Source organism: Ciona robusta, chromosome 14 (assembly GCF_009617815.1).
Source record: "Ciona robusta chromosome 14, ASM961781v2".
NCBI classification, from domain to species: Eukaryota; Metazoa; Chordata; class Ascidiacea; order Phlebobranchia; family Cionidae; genus Ciona; species Ciona robusta.
Genome location: NC_143248.1, coordinates 1,455,387 through 1,476,432, shown reverse-complemented (window position 1 = coordinate 1,476,432; position 21,046 = coordinate 1,455,387). Strand labels below are relative to the sequence as shown.

Sequence of the window (21,046 nt, the reverse complement as noted above, 5' to 3'; positions counted from 1 at the left end):
GGTGATAGTGAAAGATCTCCTAACTTCAATAACCCATAACTCTCTTGGTAACTCCAACTACCAGCCTATAACACTTTCTACCAGCCTAATCTGTAACCTACTAGAGGTGTTTCATGAGTTATCATATTTCTGAACTCACTGACATTTTTTATAGGTCAAACTACTTCTTTTCCTGAAATCATATTTTACGCCCAAAAATGCTCGTACTAAGCAATAAGACTTAATTAACACAAGGTGATAAGAAGATAATGTTAATTATTAACTATTTTCTAAATTGCTGATTGTGCTTAAGTGAATGTTAGGCTTAATAGGCTATACTCTGCTTTTTAACAGTTTAGTTAAAAGGTGCCCTTGTAGGCCTGCAAGCTAAAATGAACACGATGATGAAGCACTTTTAGCAAAGTTTTGTCATTACAGGTAAGAATAGATGTCAGCCATTATACCTATGTACACATTCACGTAGGACAGCGGCTTTTATCCACGTGACCCACGTGTAGAGAAGCATTCGTGCGGAAAAAGTAAACAACACTAAAGTTTTTTCCCCCTAGTTGTTGTTTAGTAAATAATTTTGAAGTTATTTTAATATGGTTTTAAAAATTTGTACAAAAGAAATAAGGACAGAAATAAATGGAGTTGCGAATGCGCGACAGGGTATAATTTATTATTTTTATGAACATTTTACGGATGACTGATTCTGTAGGACCCCTTTAAAACATAAAGTACCGCATGTACCGCTTGTACAGCATGTACCGCTTGTACCGCTTGTACAGCATGTACCGCATGTACCCGCTTGTACAGCATGTACCGCATGTACCCGCTTGTACAGCATGTACCGCATGTACCCGCTTGTATCGCATGTACCCGCTTAAACAGCATGTACCGCATGTACCCGTTTGTACCGCATGTACCCGCTTGTACAGCATGTACCGCATGTACCGCATGTACCGCGCTTGTACCGCATGTACCCGCTTGTACAGCATGTACCGCATGTACCCGCTTGTACAGCATGTACCGCTTATACAGCATGTACCGCTTGTACCGCTTGTACAGCATGTACCGCATGTACCCGCTTGTACAGCATGTACCGCTTATACAGCATGTACCGCTTGTACCGCTTGTACAGCATGTACAGCATGTACCGCTTGTACCGCTTGTACAGCATGTACCCGCTTGTACAGCATGTACTGCATGTACCCGCTTGTACAGCATGTACCGCTTGTACAGCATGTACCGCATGTACCCGCTTGTACAGCATGTACTGCATGTACCCGCTTGTACAGCATGTACCCGCTAATACCGCATGTACCGATGGCTTTGGTCTAATACAGAACCTCAAGATTCCATTTTGCAAAACCCTGCAAAGAATACACAATTAGCAACAAACCACACATAAATATGAAAAAATAAAAATGAATAAAAAACAAACCTGTAGTAAACTTGCACACCTTATCTTGCCATGCTAAAAGCCACTTCTTTTAACAGTCTTATGACATGATGCGGTACATGCTGTACAAGCGGGTACATGTGGTACAAGCGGTACAAGCGGTACAAGCGGTACATGCTGTACAAGCGGTACATGCTGTACAAGCGGGTACATGCTGTACAAGCAGGTACAAGCGGTACATGCTGTTCAAGCGGGTACATGTGGTACAAGCGGTACATGCTGTACAAGCGGGTACATGTGGTACAAGCGGTACAAGCGGTACATGCTGTACAAGCGGGTACATGTGGTACAAGCGGTACATGCTGTACAAGCGGTACATGCTGTACAAGCAGGTACATGCGGTACAAACGGGTACATGCGGTACATGCTGTTCAAGCGGGTACATGCTGTACAAGCAGGTACATGCGGTACATGCTGTACAAGCGGGTACATGCGGGAACATGCGGTACATGCTGTACAAGCGGGTACATGCGGTACAAGCGGTACATGCTGTACAAGCGGTACATGCTGTACAAGCGGTACATGCTGTACAAGCGGGTACATGCGGTACATGCTGTACAAGCGGGTACATGCTGTACAAGCAGGTACATGCGGTACATGCTGTACAAGCGGGTACATGCGGTACATGCTGTACAAGCGGGTACATGCGGTACAAGCGGGTACATGCGGTACATGCTGTACAAGCGGGTACATGCTGTACAAGCAGGTACATGCGGTACATGCTGTACAAGCGGGTACATGCGGGAACATGCGGTACATGCTGTACAAGCGGGTACATGCGGTACAAGCGGGTACATGCGGTACATGCTGTACAAGCGGTACATGCTGTACAAGCGGGTACATGCGGTACAAGCGGGTACATGCGGTACATGCTGTACAAGCGGGTACATGCTGTACAAGCAGGTACATGCGGTACATGCTGTACAAGCGGGTACATGCGGGAACATGCGGTACATGCTGTACAAGCGGGTACATGCGGTACAAGCGGTACATGCTGTACAAGCAGGTACAAGCGGTACATGCTGTTCAAGCGGGTACATGCGGTACAAGCGGGTACATGCGGTACATGCTGTACAAGCGGGTACATGCTGTACAAGCAGGTACATGCGGTACATGCTGTACAAGCGGGTACATGCGGGAACATGCGGTACATGCTGTACAAGCGGGTACATGCGGTACAAGCGGTACATGCTGTACAAGCGGTACATGCTGTACAAGCGGTACATGCTGTACAAGCGGTACATGCGGTACTTTATGTTTTAAAGGGGTCCATTCTGTATAACAACAATATCGTGGTAACTAACGTTAACATTACATTGATATTAATGTAAAAACAAGGCGTTTTACTCCATTCTAGAGATACACATTACATTATGGGTGGTTCTGGCTCTACCCAGCTATGCCAGAAAACAGTGGCTATGGTTAAAAATGAAATAGCCAGCAACAAAATACAAATGTTTTCGAAGACTTACTGTCCATATTGCAAAATGGCGAAAGACGTTTTAAATGAGATTTGTGTGCCATACAACGTGATGGAAATAGAAAATCGTGACGATGGCCCCGAAATTCAAAAAGTTTTAAAAGATATAACTGGCTCAAGTTCGGTTCCACAAGTATTTATCAACGGTCAAAGCATTGGAGGTGGTACTGAAACAAAAAAGTTACACGAAAATGGAAAACTTTTAGAACTTATTAACTCTCAATAGACCTCATTATATGTCATTGCATTTTATGTTTCTTTATTATTTTTGGTATTTATGAGTTGTATGTTAAAACTTAACTTATAATGTCCAATTATAAGTTGTTTAATACCTCCCAATAAATTGCATGACTGCTACATAATATGTATATACAATAAATAATATTGCATTATTTGTTTATTTTTGTTTGTTGTCACATGATATTGGTGTACGTACTCGTTCAGTGGGGCTTTAGTTTTATTGTCAATTGTTTCACAGATATTCTTGTTATCTGTTTAAATAATGGATGATTTTATCAAATTGATGTGGAAATAAATTTTGTTTTTATAGGACACTAACTGATGGAGGCTCCTGTCTCTAAAAAGGTGGGTCTTGTACCCTTGTGTATATATGTTTATATACAATAAATATATATATATTTGTGTTCATGTGCATTTTATGTTGTAGAATTTGTGGTATCTTGTCTCTATTTATGTGCCAAACAGTTAAATCTGACAAACTATGAAATTAGGGTTAGTGGCAATAAGTGGCTACCTGTGTTTCTCAATCTTTTTTGTGACTCATGGCTACTTTTACAGACACTGAACGCTTGTAGGTTAAATGCCCTTGCTCCATCATTATAGAAACCTAAATATTTTAACCTACTTCGCGCAATTCACTTTTAAAATAAACAAGAATGGTATATGTTCTCTTTAATAAGGATTTTGCAATTTGCAGGGTCTGGTCTTAACAGCAGGAAGATACAGACTTCTGCAACCCATTGTTATCAGTAGAGGCATTCTGCAAGATACTGACAGTTCTGATAATGAAGGAAGTTTAGTTTCTGCAACAAAACCTCTCAAACCAGCCTCCCCAAAGCAAGGGAATGAAAATATTGTAACTATGTTTGTTTCTTATTCGAGCATTTTTATTGGAAACATTAATTTAAAAATTTTAATTCGGAAGGGGCAACTAAATGTGAATCCTCTATAAATATATATATAATAAAAGTGTCATTTTGGCATAAATTCCCTTTAAGTTTTTAATATGCCTGGTAGAGTCGAGAGTTTACATTCAAAATTTGTTATTATTTTTTACATTTTCAGTTGTTTAATTTGCCCACAATACCCAATGTTAGAGTAAAGCAAGAGGTTGAGGTTGTGAAGCAATATTTAAAAGACACTTTCATTGAACAACATATGAAGAGATTTACTTCAGCTTTGCTTCAGAACGAGATATTACCATACAATCCATACCCTGGCTTTATTCGACGATTTCGAAAATTAGCTGAAAGGTAAATGTATTAGAAGTTTAAACAGTCTGTATGTATTGTATTTCAATGTATATATATATATAACAGACATATTTGAACCTTTATCAATAAATTGATGTAGATAAGTTTCTTTATCCTCGCGTAGCCGGAAAATAACAGTTGTTATAAGTAACATGGGTGTTTTGTTTCATAGACCTCGTGCTTGCTTACCAGTTACCATGCATGTTAATTTGTGGGTTATTATTTTGGTTTAAAAAACAGCCATTGGCATGTAAATCACATTCTATTATTTCTGTTTATGTCAGGTTTCATATGGAGAAAAAGTCCTTGCAGACAATACGCTCAAAATTGGACTTTCCAGCTTCAAGTGAGAATGGTGTTTTATACACATCTCAATACCCTAACTCGGATATATGGGGCCTTGAACACATTGTGGGTCATATCAACCCTAAAACTATTGAAGGATACAGGGGAATGGTAGAATCATCTACCATATCTAGTGAAGTTGCCACAAATGTGCTCAAAAGTGAGGTAAAAAAGTTTTTGACATTTTTTTCGAAATATAATATATATAATTGGAAAAGCACCATTCCCATTGAAGGTGTGTGCATACTTGGGCAAGAAATTTGAGTGAATCAGAGAATCTATGAATGTAGCTTATTTAGTTATTATCCTTGTGCGACAGGGCTACGTCAGTCCTTCAAGCATATATATATAGCTGACGAATTGGACAACCCAGAGGGGACCGCTGGGTTAGAGCAACTACTGTAAATTGTCTTGACCAAAGACACATGTTATATCTAAATGTCATTTATTCATATGCAGGGAGACAAAGATATTTATACGTACATTATTTTAAAACAAATTTGGGGCCAATGTTTATTGATTAATGTAGTGCGGAAAATTTTAGGCGATACCTGGCTACTATGCCACCCCAGGTTTGGTGTCTAGGTTTATAGGTAATCTATACATTTCTACTCAGGTGACTGTTCTCACATCTCTAAGCGGGCCTTGCATATTCTGCCATTCATTCTACAGTGAATGGAGCCATCTTGAAATCAAAGTTGCCATTGTTGTTTCATCAAATGATATCTCTATAGCTGCCAAGACCTTCACATCTGTGCTAGTACAAGATTTAAAACAAATGTCGGACCATAAAGATCATATCTTAACAGGTAGGGTCAAGATCCGGACTACTGGTGTATTTTTAAGTTTAAATCTGTTTGGCATTTTTTAATCTGTGCCTGAATGAATTAATGACATTTATCCCTTTGCTGTAGCATTTTTAGAAATTATAACCTGGGTATTCTATTTCATACATTTCATGCTCGCTTAGGAGTTAGTACAACTTTAGTAGGGGTTTAGTGTTTGTTTTTTCTGTATGGCTGACAATTTTGACAACCAATTAATCAACTACCAGGTTGGGGTTTTTGCCAATAAGTGTTTTGCCCAAAGATACATACTTAAGATATTATGCCATATTTAAAACAAATCATTTTTTCAGAGATTTGTTTTTCTCTTAGATGTAACAATACCTGTTGAAGAGGAAGATGGGTGGACGACTGTTTCTGTTCCTCGAAGAGAACTTGCATCTCTTCTTAAAAACTCCTCACCAGACGAGGACTTCGTCCGGAGCATTGTGCATGGAGTTGTGTCAAAAAAGAGGATTTTATCAACTTGCTTGTTATGGGATGTTAGAGCTTCAAAAGTTGTACCTTGTACCAAGCAGTATAACATGCTGCTGCTACAAGGGAGTTCTGCTGGACAGACTGGTCTAAATAGGCCTGTAAAGTAAGTCTCATGGTGCACAAACTTGAAGTTCACATCAGCATTGAGTAGCATGTTTAGGGCTTATAAATGGCAAATTATAAAAAGTTGAAAACACTTCAAAAACCTAATGGGTGATGCAGAGTTGCCCACAATACTGCTGTCTGCTGTGTATGTCAGATGTGTTCTTGGGCAAGACCCTTAACAGCCATTGCTCCAACCCAGTGTCCCCTATGGGTTTTCTATTTTGTCGTACTTCAAAATGTGGTAACTTGTAAGCGGGCGGGCATGTGAAACAAAATAACAGTGTTATAACTACATTCTTTGCCCCACAAAAGGAAGATAAGAAAATACATTTATTCATTTATCTGTCTGTTGTTGTTTAGAAGTCCATCTGGAACCCCACGTCTTGTGATATCAACTTTACCTTTCCAAGCTTTACATGAAGGAGTTTTCATCAAGAAACAACACGCAGAGGAATATCTATCACTATTTCAAAGATATTACACAACTGGTGTACCGCAACCAATTGGTTAGTTAAGTGGCAGAGACTAATGATGCCAAGCGAAATATATATCATTTATAAAACAATTGGTTGAACTTGATATTTTTCTGTAAATGTGATTAATTTTTTGTAATACTTTTTAAAAAATTTTATCCTAGTTTATTGGCTGACAATTTTGGCAGCCCATAATGATAAGGGACTACCACAATTGGCTTTAAATTTGCTATCTCTTCGAAATACACACAATGGTAGCAATGTCAAGCCTTGAAGTCGATATTCTACCCAGACTTACGTTTAAAACTCATGATATTATTTTATGTGTAGCAAATCAAGCAAGAAATCGTCGAACTAAACCTGCACTTAACGGCGATCCTATGAGAACGGAGATGCTGCAACCAATCTTGCAGGTTACAATTAACACCAATATATTTTAGTGACAGGCATTAATTTTACTTTCAATGTAGTTTTAAATGAAGCAGTTACTTTAGATTGGTTAACTGCAGTAGTACATCGATAAACATAAACATAACCAATTGCCCACCAAATATATATGTCTGCCATAAGGCAAGGCATTATCAGTGTTTGCTGTTAATTGTCTTGTATAAGGACACAGACGGTTTCAACTCTTAATGATAGCAGCAACTAGCTTGGAATTTGTATCCTCTGAACTACATGCACATTATAAACACTTATTTTCAAATAATTTTGTCCCTCAGATAAATAAATTTTTAAATACGAAAAAAAAACAAGTATAAAATTTAGATAGAAAAAAAAAATTATAGGACAACTAGCATTTTATTTGAATTATTTGCACCTCAGGCTTGGCAAATGAAAGTGGCAAGTGAGCCTTTAGAGTCTTCAGCATTTGGTTCTGTGCATTACATGCTCTTGATGCATCTTGCTGAGACAAGAGTAAAGACTTTTGCCAACCACACAGAGCAGGACCTAGCGATACAGGTGGTTCTTAATTCTTAATAATATTTATAATTCTGTTACTCTGCTACCAGGCATAATATAAAATAATATTTATTTTGGCTCACCTCACATTTTTTTAAATTTTAGTGATTTAGTCGAATCTGAGCACTGGGATGACACACCCATATTTGCATTACAAATGTAATTGATAAAATGTAGCAAATACCGCATACTTTGGCTCTAATTGGGTATGGACAGCAGCTGAAAAATCTATTTTTAGGTGTTAAACTGAGGTGCCAAAACATATACAAAAATCATATTCCCCACATGCACCTCTAACATCACCTATGCTGAATGATTGTAATAAAACAAGAGACTGACAGTGCCATTTAGGCAAAATATATATCTCTTGTGTTGTATTGGTTGGATTTTATTTTTTGTCTGTTACATTTTTATAACACCAGATCCTTACTATGTTTCTTACACAAGAATTGTTTAACTCTGAGCACCAAATCAGGGTCAGATTCACAAAATTTACTACAGTTATGTCCCTCACTCTTATAGATTAAAATTTTCATTTTTTTTTCAATTATTTTTTTTCAGATCTGTAGATTTTACAGCAGTACTGCTGCCCTTCTTAAATCTGTCACTTTATACTCTCCTCTTATTGAAGAGCTTCTCTCCTCTTCAGAGAGCAACCTCTCCAAGATCACGGATGATTTCGTCTCTTTTTATCGACGAAGATTGCTAGAAATAGTGGATGCCGATTTGTAAGTCTTAAAAAAAGTTTTAAAAGTTGTTATGATTGTGTTTTGGTTTTGCAAATTAATATGGTAGTAGTTTTATTTATCTTTGTGTGACCGGAAAACGACAGCCACTATAACACTCTGTTTCATACACCTAATGCTTGTTCACAAGTTACCACATATGTTATTTGTGTGTAATCATTTCCTTATTTTTTGCTGACAATTACAAAATCCCCTTAAGGAACCACTTGGTGTGATCAATTTAAATAAGTGTCTTGAGATATATTTGTTTGCAATTTTGTCTTCCTAATAAAATGAGGGTAGATACAATATGCTAAACATTGCAAATGTATTAAGGATCTGGTGCTACGAAAATGTAACAGATTAAAAAAGTCCAACCAATATTTCTATCAGAGATATATACACAAATTAAATGCAAATATGTGTGTCTTTTTTATTTTCAGGCTTTCAAGATCCACACAAATGGAGTCGTTAAAATTACAAATTGATTCAATATTTCAAAACGGCGGCCACGATTCATATCACGCTACTTTAATGCCATCGCATCTAAGACAACTCTCATATTATATATCAACTGTTATACTTTGTTATACAGAAGATGCCTTGGACAGGTGCCAAGCCATTGTAGTAAGTATAATTTGTGTGTTTCTTCTATTTTATATATTTTTTTGCTACTATATAATAACATTTGCTTCATACAACATGTAAGCCAAAAGGCCTGTTTTTCTTTTTTAAAGCCAAAATCAGAAAAAAGTTTGTAAGTCTGTAATATTAGTTGTTATTACAAATTTTTATAGGAACAAAGTTATGAACCCATATTTTTACTTATATTACTGTGGGGTAACATGTATACAGTTATATAGTTCTGTAAATATTTTTGACCTTACTGATTACTCCAACCTACTATTTACCTTATTTAGCTTACCTATAAAAACATGACCGAAAATCAAAATATTTGCTTGTTTATTGCCATATACGTATCATACATTCAAATTTTTGTACTATATAATATTTTAATTTGATATTTTTTTAGTCGTTAAAATCTCAACTGAATCAGAATTACCTCCACCTGACCCCACCTATTATTATGTTACCAAAACAAACCCAGTTTAAACATGGAATTGTAAACCCATCATGGACTGATGTGGATAAACTAAGTGAGTTCCTCTACTTTAAATATTCAATGGATATCTACTGTATATGTTTCTAGTTGTCTCATATGTGTTGTCTAAATTGTCGGCCATACATAAAAAAAACAGATAAAAATGCTTACAAAGTTATATATTTGGTAACTGGGAAGGGATAAAACATGTATAAAACATAAAATCTGTTAGAACACAATAGTTTTATTTTTCTATTTGCGTTCGTACAGTTTCTATCGGCAATGAAATTCACCTAGAAACTGTTTGTATATTTCGTTACTTATTGCTACCAGCTATAATGTAAATAATCTTTCAACGGCTCATCTGGTACGAAAAATGAAGAGTATTTCCCATGTTTTGTCTGTCATTGTCATTTCCTGATAAAGTCTTGCTGGATGGCATACGAAACATTGGAAATACACTTGGTTTTTTACCAGATTAACTGTTGAAACAAGTAAATTTTGTTATGTTACTAAAACTATACCGATTTTTTTTTTATAGAAATCAGTCGTAAAGATTGCGTCTCAAACCTACAAGTCCCAAAAGCTGTTGCCTTACAATACGCTATCATGCAGTATTCATCAGATGTTAGATTGGATGAGACATGGATGAGATTCCTGCATCATTTGCTCCTCCAGGAGCAGCATCTACCTCCAAACCCTTTTCCGTTACTAATTTCTTATCTTAGAAGATCAAGTATAAGGTGGAAAAAATTTTTAATTTTTTTTTTAATTTTAATTCTTGTAATATTTGTAATATACAGTACGGAGATGGGACACCTCTAGCAAATAATATCCAAATATCCTGATCGTGTTTTAAACAATTAACAACGGTCTATGGGAGTTGTGAGGATATGGTTTTATAATACTATATAATGATTTAAGCTAACCACATGTTTAGTTACAAACATGATATCAAAATTAGTTATTCTATTTCTTGCAATATACTTTTTGGGTACTGGGTTCAAGCTGAATCTGTCAGTCTAAAAACAATATAATTTTTTATGTTGCAAACCTATGATAATATATCACAGAATTACCCCGCCATGCAAGATTAATTCACTTATGATAATTAATACTTAAATATTTTTTAGTGTCCACACCAAGTTCGAACACGATAACACTGCCGTAAACCGATTAATTCAAAACAAGGTCGCTGTTTTTGACTCCAGTAATAACATATTTACTGTCAATGGAACATCTGCCTTTGGAAAAAGTAATTTCAAACTAAATGAAATTTTTAAGAGTGTTTTTATGTTTTTTATTGACAGATTTACAGTAGTTGTTTCTATTCTGTTTACATATATTATCTGTAGCCTAAAGTGCAGCTAGTAGCTGTGTAGGCTTTATAGTTTCTGTTTTATAACTTCCCATAATTACTGTGTAAATCACTAGGAAAGTAGTATTATCATGCAAAGTCTTTGTTTTATTAATTCAGGTTAACGCTTTAAGAATTTACCAGTCATTCTTACTTTTCTAATCTGCAGTCATCATTTTTTAATTTTTGTAAAAAAATTGCTAATTCATTATTTTTGAATTTTAGTACAAATTTTGCAGAGTCATCATTACTTTTACTAAACCTTAAAGGTTTCCGACAAGTTTCGGAAATCTCAGCTCATGTCGCACTTTCACCACCCGGTGATGCTCTTACTGGGGCGCCAATTTCTTCCGAACAATTTCAGGTAAAAATTGTTTACCAATTTTAGGAATAAACAATAATTGCTCCAACCCAGTTGTATCCTACAAGCCTGGTGCTTTGGCAAAGTGGTTAGCACACCTGCCTCTAACCCAGGGGTAATAGGTTCAAGGCTAGTTGCTGCTACCATTGTTAGCGTATGTGTTCTCAGACAAGACAGGGGCAATTGCTCTAACCAGTGGTCGCTACTGAGTTGTCGAAATTATCGGTCATACATAAAAGAAACATTTCCCCTAAAAATACAACTCCAAAGCTGGCAAAAAAATCAACAAAAAAATTTGTAAAACACTGCAATCCGTCCTCCATTATTTTACTATGACAGATAATTAATAAATAAATACTTATATTGAAACATCTATCTCTTATTTAGGTTGTACCATGTATATGTGTTGTACCACCAAGTACGTACCACGGCTCACTTTCCCCATACTTATGTACATTGTATTTAAGCGAACATTGTTTTGTGCGTGGACCAATTGGACAGCTGCATAAAGGGGCGGCTGCCTTGGCTAAAATCTGTGAGTATTTTCAATGATTTGTAAATGATTGATTGAATGTATAGTAGGGTGGGGTTCAGTGGCGCAGCCAAGGGGGGTTTAGGAGGTCGCGACCCACCCCCCTTTTAAACCAAAAAAACAAATAAATAAAAAATAATGAAAAAAAAATGAAAAAAAAATGAAAAAGAAAATTTTTTTGATTAAATCGCCCCCTTATTTATTTTCTGGCTGTGTCACTGGTGGGGTTAGTTGGGAAAAGTTTTCACAATCTTTTCTTCTTTATTTTTTAGTAAACAAAAATATTAAAAAAATATATAATTGTATCTTCATGACTTTATAAATATGTTGTTAATTGTTCAAAACACCATCAGGAAATATGTCATCTCTGAAATTATACCCTGAATCTCTTGGAATTAAATTAATTCTCAGCTAATTTTCAGTAAAATCTCATCTGGCCAAGCTAAAAAGTTCGGGTATTATTTTACACCAGGCCAAGTTTGGTGGTGTGATTCTCAACCTTAAAAATGCAACCAATTTTAGCAGGTAAATATTTTTTGAATAATGTTTTCTACTTAACTTATCCTTGCATGGCGGAAAAACCACAGTCGTTATAACGCGGGTGTTCTGTTTCATACACCTCTTGCCCGCTTACAAGTTATCATGTATGTTACTTTGTGGGTGATAATTTTTTTTATTTACCCAAATTTTTCCAGGTTTGAGAGTGAGTTCTCTGCTGCTTCGAGTGGTGGTCAAGAAATTAACATTTCTTTTTACTTCCCGTTGTCATGGCGATATGTTCTTGTGAAAAAACAGATGTTTGTATATTATGTAGAAGGAAAAACAGACAGGTTTGTTAAATTTATTTTCAATTATGTAGCTTATTTATCTTTGCATGACGCAAAATGCAGTCATTGTAACATGGGGTTCTATTTTATACACCACGTTCCAGCTTATGAGTTACGGCATATGTAACTTTGTGGGTTTTTTTTTATTTTGACTAATATACCATATTGCATACTTTGCGTTGTAAATTTAATAACATGGCCTTTTTGTTGTTCATGCAAAAATTTTCAGATATTTTTTAAATTTCTGAAAATAATTGACCTCTAAAACCCCCTATGACTTCAGACCTACTTTAATATTTTTTTAAATATTTTAGAGCAACCTTAATGTCCAGTAGTACAAATTCAGCCGGTGAAGAATATTCAATTTTTTTCCATCCTGCTGATGCGCTTTACTGCTTTCGTTCCAACAAGTCGCACATGAGCGATTTTGGGGATGTTGCACTCATTGATGCATGGAAATCATGTGACTGGTCAAGGATGATTAGTTTGCTCACTATAAAGGCAATTTTCCTGCATGAAAACTCAGACACAGATAACAGCTTAAGAAATGAAATACTCGCTTTTTGCTTGCGGTATAACAACAGTGTCCCTGGAAATGTAAGTTTCTCTATTTTGTGTTTTTTTTGTGATATTCTACTCTAAGTGGGTGAGGTCCTATAGTCTAGCACGCTATGGGACCTAAGATTTAGGCTAGAGTTGGCTCATTACCCTAACCCTGAAGCTGCTATGACCTATTAGTGACCACTGGGTTGGAGCAATTGCCGTTTAGTCCAAAAGATATCAGTATCAAGCATTAAACTCGGTATCCTTCGGCTACAAACCGGTTAAATATTGAATATTGCATCCACTTCTTGGCTATATAATAATTGAAAAGGTTATTTAACTTATCATGCATATAAATTATTAAAACTTATAATTATTAACTTGTTAAAGCGACTCATCTGGTCTAAAAACATAATGTATTTCCGATGTATTGTCTGCTATCCGACAAGACTTTATGAGGGACTGATTCATTCTTTTATACCAGATAAGCCTTGAAAGATTATTTACATTATGCCTGGTAACACAATAGCTTCCTTATACAACCTACATTGTAGATAGATTATGTAATAGGAATGGGCCAAGCATTGGAAGGGGTTATTAACATGGCTGTAACGGCAATGGAAAACAATATTGACTTGGTTGGTGTTATCGATCAAGCGCTGGTGGAAAAAATGGCTTTAGAATTCAAGTAAGTACAAATATTACTATGTGTATTTCTGGAGGACATTTAACAGTAATTGCTTTAACCTATTGGTCACTAATGAGTTGCATAAATTTGCTGTTATTCAATAGAATATACACACTTAACCTGATAATATAATGTATGTCCCGCCACGCGAGGTTAAATAAATGATTTTTTTCTACTTTTTTTTATTTTCATTCTATTTTTGTTCAGATTTTTTGTTTTTCTATATCTGTTATTTTTATTAACCTATAAATTTTTCCGGCCACGTGAGGATAAATATGTGAAAACATGTTTTTCATCTCTTTTATTTCAGAATTAAGCTTGGATTGGTTTTTGCCGTTGAATCTACACTTAGTTGTAGTTGTATGGTGGATTTTCTTTTGAGAAAATTGCAACCAGTGGCATTTCGTGACCAAAAGACAAACGCAGTTTTCGTTAAGTACGATGCAAAGGTGAGAGCTGTTTTATATAACTTAGATGTGATGAGGGATTTTTAAACCTATTAATTTTATTTTTTGGGTGTAACAAAACCGCTTTTTAATTGACACTCTTTCACAAACTTTTTATACATACCGTCTTTTAACGACTGTTGTTTTACTGTTGATTTCCTTTTCTTTGTTTTTTAAATAACATGATCTTCGCTATCGTTTTCGAAGAGTTAAATCAAATTGTGTTATGTTAAAGTCCAGACTAATTTTTGTAAAAAAAGTCTAAGGAATACTTTTCCTTGTTGTGGCTCAGTAGTTTTTGGGCACCAAATAGTGCTTATAGCTTTCAATATGGTAAACGTTTGTTTTGTTTTGGTAAAGACACTCACTGGTAATTGCCAGTGGTCATGAGCATTGTACAAAGTGACAGCTATACAAAAAAAAATCAACCCATAATGCTACATGGGTGGTAATTTTTAAGTGAGCATGAGATGTATAAAACATACACCCTCTTTTTTTAAATCGTCATTTGTAACACTATCAATTCCCACAGTCCACGTCTACATTACAAGAAGTACTTTGCAACATGATTGAAATAAGGAACTCGATAGCGCTTGATTTACTGCACGCTACACCATCTGTGTATGAACATCTCATGAAATGTAGACAAACCAACATCTAAAATATCTATTCGTTTTTTATCTTTTAATTAGCAGATATAGTTTGCTCAAATTTGATTATTTCAACAATTTTGTTTTTTAATTCCATATTGATATTATTATGTAGTAGAGTAGGATGGGGAAGTATGGGACACCTTTTTATTCTATTTTCTTACCCTATTTGGTAGTAAATAAAGAACATTCAAGGAATTATAAGCCCTTGACTCCCTCTAACGGTGAGTAAGTGTTTAAAACACGTTCAGGATATTATGTGCTAAAGGTGTCCCATTTCCCCCCACCCTACTGTATATATATATACCATGTTTTATTGTATTTTTTTAATTAAACAGGTAAATACACACTTCAGGTAAATAGGCATTTGCCATTTAGTATAACAAATTCTGATCATGCAACTATAGAGCCATCTTATGAATGAATTCATGTAATCTACTTTATCCTCGCGTGGTCGTTATAACACGGATGTTCATACACCTCGTGCCAGCTTATGTGTTACCAAGTATGTTACTTTGTGGGTGATTATTTTTTGGGGGGATATTTGCATCTTTTTTATGTACGGCTAATAATTTAGACAACCCATTAGTGACCACCGGGTTGGAGAAATTGCAGTTAAGGGTCTTGTCCAAGAACATATACGCCCACCGTAACCGGCTATTTCCCGCCCGGCTAGTTTCCCCGTGACCATTCCCCCCGGCTATTTTCCTTCCGACTGTTCCTCCACCGGCTGTTTCCCCTAATGATTATTACCCCTCATCATGTTAGGGGTTTGTCGGGGAAAATAGTCGCCGGTGGGGGAATAGTCACGGGGGGGAGAAATAGCCGGGGGAATAGTCACGGGGGGAAAATAGCCGGGGGGGAAATAGCCGGGGGGGGAATAGTCACAGAGTGGGGGGAATAGCCGGGGGGATTAGTCACGGGGGGAAATCGCCGGTGGGAAAACGCCTAGAACCATACGCCCACAGTGGCAGGCGCGCTAACCACTACCCAGCGCTGTTATGCATATTAATTGGCTGGAAACGGTAAGACAACTCGGTACGCCATTACAATAAATGATATATTTCCGCCTTTTGCGGTATGATCATAGTATACTCAGGTCACTTCAGTATACTATGGTATGAGTCAGACATGGCATTTTGGGCGGTATACGACAGCTTTTTTGGTTTTGCATTGTAGAAATGTATTGCGTAGGTTACGGCGTATATAGGCGAAAACATTATGGCGACAATAAAAAATTACAAGCGTAGTTATTTTTACTTGGATGAAAGACATCAAGTGAAGTATGCCGTTACATTACCACATATAAGATAAATGTTAACAGTAATCCTTTAGCTTGTGACCGGTGAAAATTGTTATCTCAAAATTGCGCCTAAATTTAATTTTCAATACGAACGCCCGATGTTGCGGCAAAAGTTTTTATATATATAAATATATAGGCTACAATGGGTATCAGTAAAGCCCAAAAAATATTTTGAAACCAACAACTTACCACCAGTCACTAGCTAAAGGATTGCATGTGTAACTACTACTTTTTGTGTTTTTTTCAGCAAAGTATTAACATATGAACAAAAATGTTTTACGTGAACAAAAAAATGGCCTTTGGCATCATCTTTGTACTTCTCGTGGTGCTTACATTTGTAGTGCAGAAATTGCCAAGAGATATAAATCCAGCAAACAAGCTTAGCATAGCAAAGGGAGTGCAGAAAAATACCGAGAGTTTGCATAGTATTGGCTCATGTATGAAACCACCTACGGCGATAAATTACACCATTTGTAAGACTCTACCAGTCTTACCTGTAATATGTGGAGATGGGGCGAAAAAAAGAGATTTTGATGAAACTGGAAAAAAATACAAAGTCCCCAATATTGTATATCTTGTAATGGTCGGGAATCCAACCATTACATTTGACTCCGTTATGTATTTAACCCTTCGGTCAGTAGCGAGAATACAACAGCCTGAAGCGATTGTCATCTACTATTCACCTGCTGAACCAACAGGTATGTATTTCATATAAGGGTAAGGGGCATGGACTTCTTTTCAATCTATTTTTTGTCTCATTTGGTAGTAAACAAAGAATTTTTAATAAATTATAAAACCGTATCCTCACAACTTCCATAAACCGTTGTTATTTGTTTAACAAGATCAGGATATTTGGATATTATGTGATTAAAGTGTCCCGTCTTTCCCATTATACTGTACCTACATAATATCGTGTAATCTATGCAAACCCTAAACCGTTAATTGTTTAACAAGATCAGGATATTTTGATTTTATGTGCTAAAGGTGTCCCATCTTACCCCACCCCTACCATAGATTATTGCAGTGACATTAAGTTCCGCATTCAATGAAATACTGTGAAGAAAATGTAACTATTCTGTACGTTGTGATCTGTACAGGTGAATTCGCTAAACGAGCAAACCAAGAGATTCCGTGTCTTCGTTGGGTTAAAGTAGAAGACCCTAAAGTGGTCAAGGGTGTCGAGGTAACCAATATATCAATCAAATTATTTAGAGAATGTTTAAGACACGGGTTTAAAAGTTTTATAAAAAATATATTTTGAATGGATGCTGAGCGTGTCTTCGTGCACGCACTTGTTAAACTTAAAGCATGCGCTGCCCAACGAAGTTTTGTTGTATAGTACTGTGGGGTAAGATGGATGCCAGTAGCACTCAAAACCCGTATTGCCTAATCGTGCTTTAAAAAATTAACAACGTCAATTTAGAGTGATGGGGCTATTATTGGTATAAAAATATCTAAACATTATTTGTTTACTTTCAAACGGGGCGCCCCCCCCCCCCCTACTTTATATATGTTGCTGTTTTTAATTTATGGTTTTATTCGTTCCTACAGCCGATAGCGGATTCCCGCACTGAAATAATTCGATTTCAAAAACTGATTAAGCATGGCGGTATATACGTGGACAATGACGTTATTCAACTTAAAAGCTTTGATCCACTTCGCCACTATTCCTTTGTTGCAGGGCGGTAAGGGTTATTTTAAAGTAAAATGTTACTTTTGCTAAACTGTAGCGATTGCAATCGTGGCGGGTAACTGGTAGGCAGGCACAAAGTCTGTGAAACTGGACACCCGTGTTATATAACGACAGTCATATCCTGCCATACCAGAATAAAGTATGTGACATTCGGCATGAGTCTGCGACGGTTTGTTTATTCGTTCGGCGTTATATGATTATGGTTTAATGTATAATTTGCTGCGACTACTTCCGTATTGTTTCTAGTTTTTCTTCCGCCTTATGTTTGGCTTTTGTGTCGCCTATTTCACCACTTAAGCATAATTGGACTCCACGGCGCGAGTTAGTCTTTTTCTCTAGCTGTTTCGTTTACATCCGCCCTATTATTGCATGAGATCGGCAGTTCTTGTTGTGCGTATCGTTAAATGTTGGTGTAGCCTATTTGAGTTTTATCCTTACGGTTCTTATCGTTATTATAGTAATTTTATATGTTATTAAACTGTTAAGAAGCCCCATATACATTAGTCTGGTCGGTACCGGCCGTTAGAGCAGCGACCCGGACCACATACTTTTACGATAATCAAGTTAACGATCACTGCTTCAGCCAAGCAAACGATCATTAAAATTGGTTTTCCGAATTATTATATAGTCATACAAAAACACACGGAGTTACAAACGCGTAACATCGCAACCGGTCACGTGACGGATGTCGCCCCATCCCGTGTTGTTTAATGAGTATGATTCATTCATAAATCAATTTTTGATAGCAGGGTGGTGGAAGACGGAACACCTTTAGTCCATGATATTCAGATATCTTGATTGTGTTTTAAACAATTAACAATGGCCCATGATAGTCGTGAGGATATAGTTTTATAATTCTTTGAAGTTTCTTTGTTTACTACTAAATGGGACGAAAAAAGAGAGTACAGTGACGTTCCATATTCCCCCACCCTGCTATATATATTAGCTTCACTTATACTTTTACAGTGAACACGCAGTGAGCATCAATGACGGAATCTTGTTGGCCGAACCTAAATCACATTTTCTTGACAAGTTCTTTCATGAAAGCTATTTGAAAGCTTATGAAAATTATGATCCAGTAAACTACTTTAAATATGGACAGGATGGCCTGTTCCAATTCTACCGAAAAAACATGGCGGTATTATAATGAATTATACAGTTTTTTTTTTAACATTTCAAAGTTTTCTATCTTTTTATTGTAACCTTTTTTTAGTCGGACGTTCATATTGAAGATTTTGCAATCAACAGACCACTGCCGTTTGAAGGATACGAAGGTGCTGGTGCGGCAGTTGATAGCCACTATGATATAAGTAAAAACTACGTACTGCATATACACCCAAGGGCTGCTGTTAACCCTAAACCACAATTGAAATACATTTATACGGATACTGAAGAACAAGTCCGCACCAGAGATAACATATACGGAGCAGCAGCTAGAATAGCTTACTTTGGAAGTCCAGATCTTATATTTAAACCTGGTGAAAAAGTTTACAATCAAACACCCACGATTAAGTTGAAACCGTTGCCGAAGATTGAACCAGATACCAGTAAATAGGCAGGCCTGCGTCTTTGCCGGCCAAGTCTGTAAACTTGTATAGTAGGGTGATGGAAGATGGGGGACCTTAATATCCAAATATCCTAACCGTGTTTTAAACAATCGTCTATATGGGAGTCAAGAGGATATATACGGTTTTATAATTTGATTTTTCTTTGTTTACTTCCAAATGGGGCGAAAACATAGAGTGAAAAGAGCTGGCATTTTTTCTCACCCTACTATATAAATGTACCCACATCGTTAATATATTATTCTAGCGTACCCGTACTATTTACGTCATCCCGTACCCATTTCATTAACGTTTTTCGTCTCGTTGTCCTATTTTCCAGAGTCGGCGTGTCTCCCATTCCCGTTATAAATTGTGACGCTCATTCTGAGCATAGCGGAGAAATGGCCCTGGAACGCAAGTAATATTCGAACCGGTTTGCGTTCTGAAATAGTCGTAACCTCTATTCACGATTGGTATTCTAAGTGACAAGATAACATTCGCCGACGTATCGTGCCGTTGTTGCTCACTGTTGTGCAGTGTCGTGTACTAAACAATTCAGAACATCGGTGGCTCGTGAGCTTGTGAGTTAGGCTATTCAGACAGAGGACGACAGTTCCACCCCTGATATTGGCATATGCTGAGTGCTGCAAACCTACTCACAAAAAGTGCAAATAAACACGCGATTAAAAAAATAACAATTTTACTCCGCATCTGCAAAGTATTATACTTTTCGATCCGAATTTATAAACTAAGTAAAAACTTCTATTTATAGAAGTCTCTTTATACTCAGTGTTTATTTGCAGTGTAAAGCTATAGGCTGGGAAGTAAACGGTATTTTTCGTCTTTTTTAAGTATATAGTTTTCACATTAATGTGTAAAGTGTTCAATTACATTCAATCCAAATATCCTGATCGAAGATGGTATACCTTTAGCACATAATATCCAAATATCCTGATCGTGTTTTAAACAATCAACAACGGTCTATGGGAGTCGTGAGGATACGTTTTTATAATTCTTTGAATGTTCTCTGTTTACCACTAAATGAGACGAGAGAAAATAGAATTATTGGGTGTCCCATCTTCTCCCACCCTACCATAAATATAGACGGGATACAACAAGTTTGTGCTTGCTGTGTACAGGTAGTTCATTTTTCTCTTACCAGTTGGAATATCAGTTGTGTAATATATGATAAAAGGACCGTAGCCGAAAGAGCGAACAACAGTTTTTGCCATCGATGCATACACTGCTTTAAACATATGGCCTACCTTTTTCTAAATTCCGTATATAAACAATATAGTAAGGTGGGGGGATGGGGCACCTATTATATTCTCTCGTCCCATTTGGTAGGACACAAAGAACATTCAAAGAATTATAAAACCGTATCCTCACGACTCCCATACTCAACTTTTTACACGTAACTCAAATCTGTTTTGGTTCACGCTATTAGGCTATATGTCAACGCCATTTAAACTCACGTCCTAAAAACCATGCTTTAAAATGCAATGCTAGGTGAAAACCAAGTTCGTATTTTCGCCTTAGATTTCGCATGCGTTTAAATACATTGATAACTTCTATATAGTCCCGAATGTACAGCTCTAGGGCATGTATATCTGATACCGACCTTATCTAAACTTTCATCGGCATGCCTAA

At 36.6% G+C, this 21,046-nt stretch overlaps 3 protein-coding genes across 3 annotated transcripts; all 3 read left to right on the top strand.

Moving 5' to 3' along the window:
- The first annotated feature begins 2,817 nt into the window (after positions 1 to 2,817).
- On the top strand, positions 2,818 to 3,403 carry LOC149724790 (uncharacterized). Its single transcript, XM_089891780.1, has one exon. The coding sequence runs from the start codon at positions 2,818 to 2,820 to the stop codon at positions 3,148 to 3,150; it is 333 nt and encodes a 110-aa protein (XP_089747906.1). The 3' UTR covers positions 3,151 to 3,403.
- LOC149724789 (uncharacterized) lies at positions 3,401 to 15,340 on the top strand. Its single transcript, XM_089891777.1, has 22 exons — positions 3,401 to 3,509; positions 3,862 to 4,020; positions 4,230 to 4,417; positions 4,702 to 4,927; positions 5,379 to 5,571; positions 5,920 to 6,187; positions 6,550 to 6,695; positions 6,993 to 7,075; positions 7,488 to 7,625; positions 8,187 to 8,353; positions 8,794 to 8,977; positions 9,384 to 9,507; positions 9,994 to 10,195; positions 10,586 to 10,707; positions 11,049 to 11,173; positions 11,558 to 11,705; positions 12,125 to 12,227; positions 12,398 to 12,532; positions 12,844 to 13,126; positions 13,627 to 13,760; positions 14,071 to 14,209; positions 14,739 to 15,340. The coding sequence occupies exons 1-22, from the start codon at positions 3,486 to 3,488 to the stop codon at positions 14,865 to 14,867; spliced, it is 3,420 nt and encodes a 1,139-aa protein (XP_089747903.1). The 5' UTR covers positions 3,401 to 3,485; the 3' UTR covers positions 14,868 to 15,340.
- A 403-nt stretch (positions 15,341 to 15,743) lies between these two features.
- On the top strand, positions 15,744 to 20,218 carry LOC149724788 (uncharacterized). The gene is made up of 5 exons (XM_089892993.1): positions 15,744 to 16,857; positions 17,257 to 17,342; positions 17,711 to 17,844; positions 18,819 to 18,990; positions 19,066 to 20,218. Exons 1-5 carry the CDS (start codon positions 16,431 to 16,433, stop codon positions 19,405 to 19,407), a joined length of 1,161 nt encoding a protein of 386 aa, XP_089749119.1. The 5' UTR covers positions 15,744 to 16,430; the 3' UTR covers positions 19,408 to 20,218.
- Positions 20,219 to 21,046: the final 828 nt, after the last annotated feature.

Bases quoted from the DNA above. Each gene is read 5' to 3' on its own strand.
- LOC149724788 (XM_089892993.1), top strand. From the start codon at position 16,431: ATGTTTTACGTGAACAAAAAAATGGCCTTTGGCATCATCTTTGTACTT. The intron at 16,858-17,256 runs GTATGTATTTCA...TGATCTGTACAG, and splicing joins TTCACCTGCTGAACCAACAG to GTGAATTCGCTAAACGAGCA. The intron at 17,845-18,818 runs GTAAGGGTTATT...ATACTTTTACAG, and splicing joins TATTCCTTTGTTGCAGGGCG to TGAACACGCAGTGAGCATCA.
- LOC149724789 (XM_089891777.1), top strand. From the start codon at position 3,486: ATGGAGGCTCCTGTCTCTAAAAAG. The intron at 4,418-4,701 runs GTAAATGTATTA...TGTTTATGTCAG, and splicing joins TTTCGAAAATTAGCTGAAAG to GTTTCATATGGAGAAAAAGT. The intron at 4,928-5,378 runs GTAAAAAAGTTT...ATTTCTACTCAG, and splicing joins CAAATGTGCTCAAAAGTGAG to GTGACTGTTCTCACATCTCT.
- LOC149724790 (XM_089891780.1), top strand. From the start codon at position 2,818: ATGGGTGGTTCTGGCTCTACCCAGCTATGCCAGAAAACAGTGGCTATG.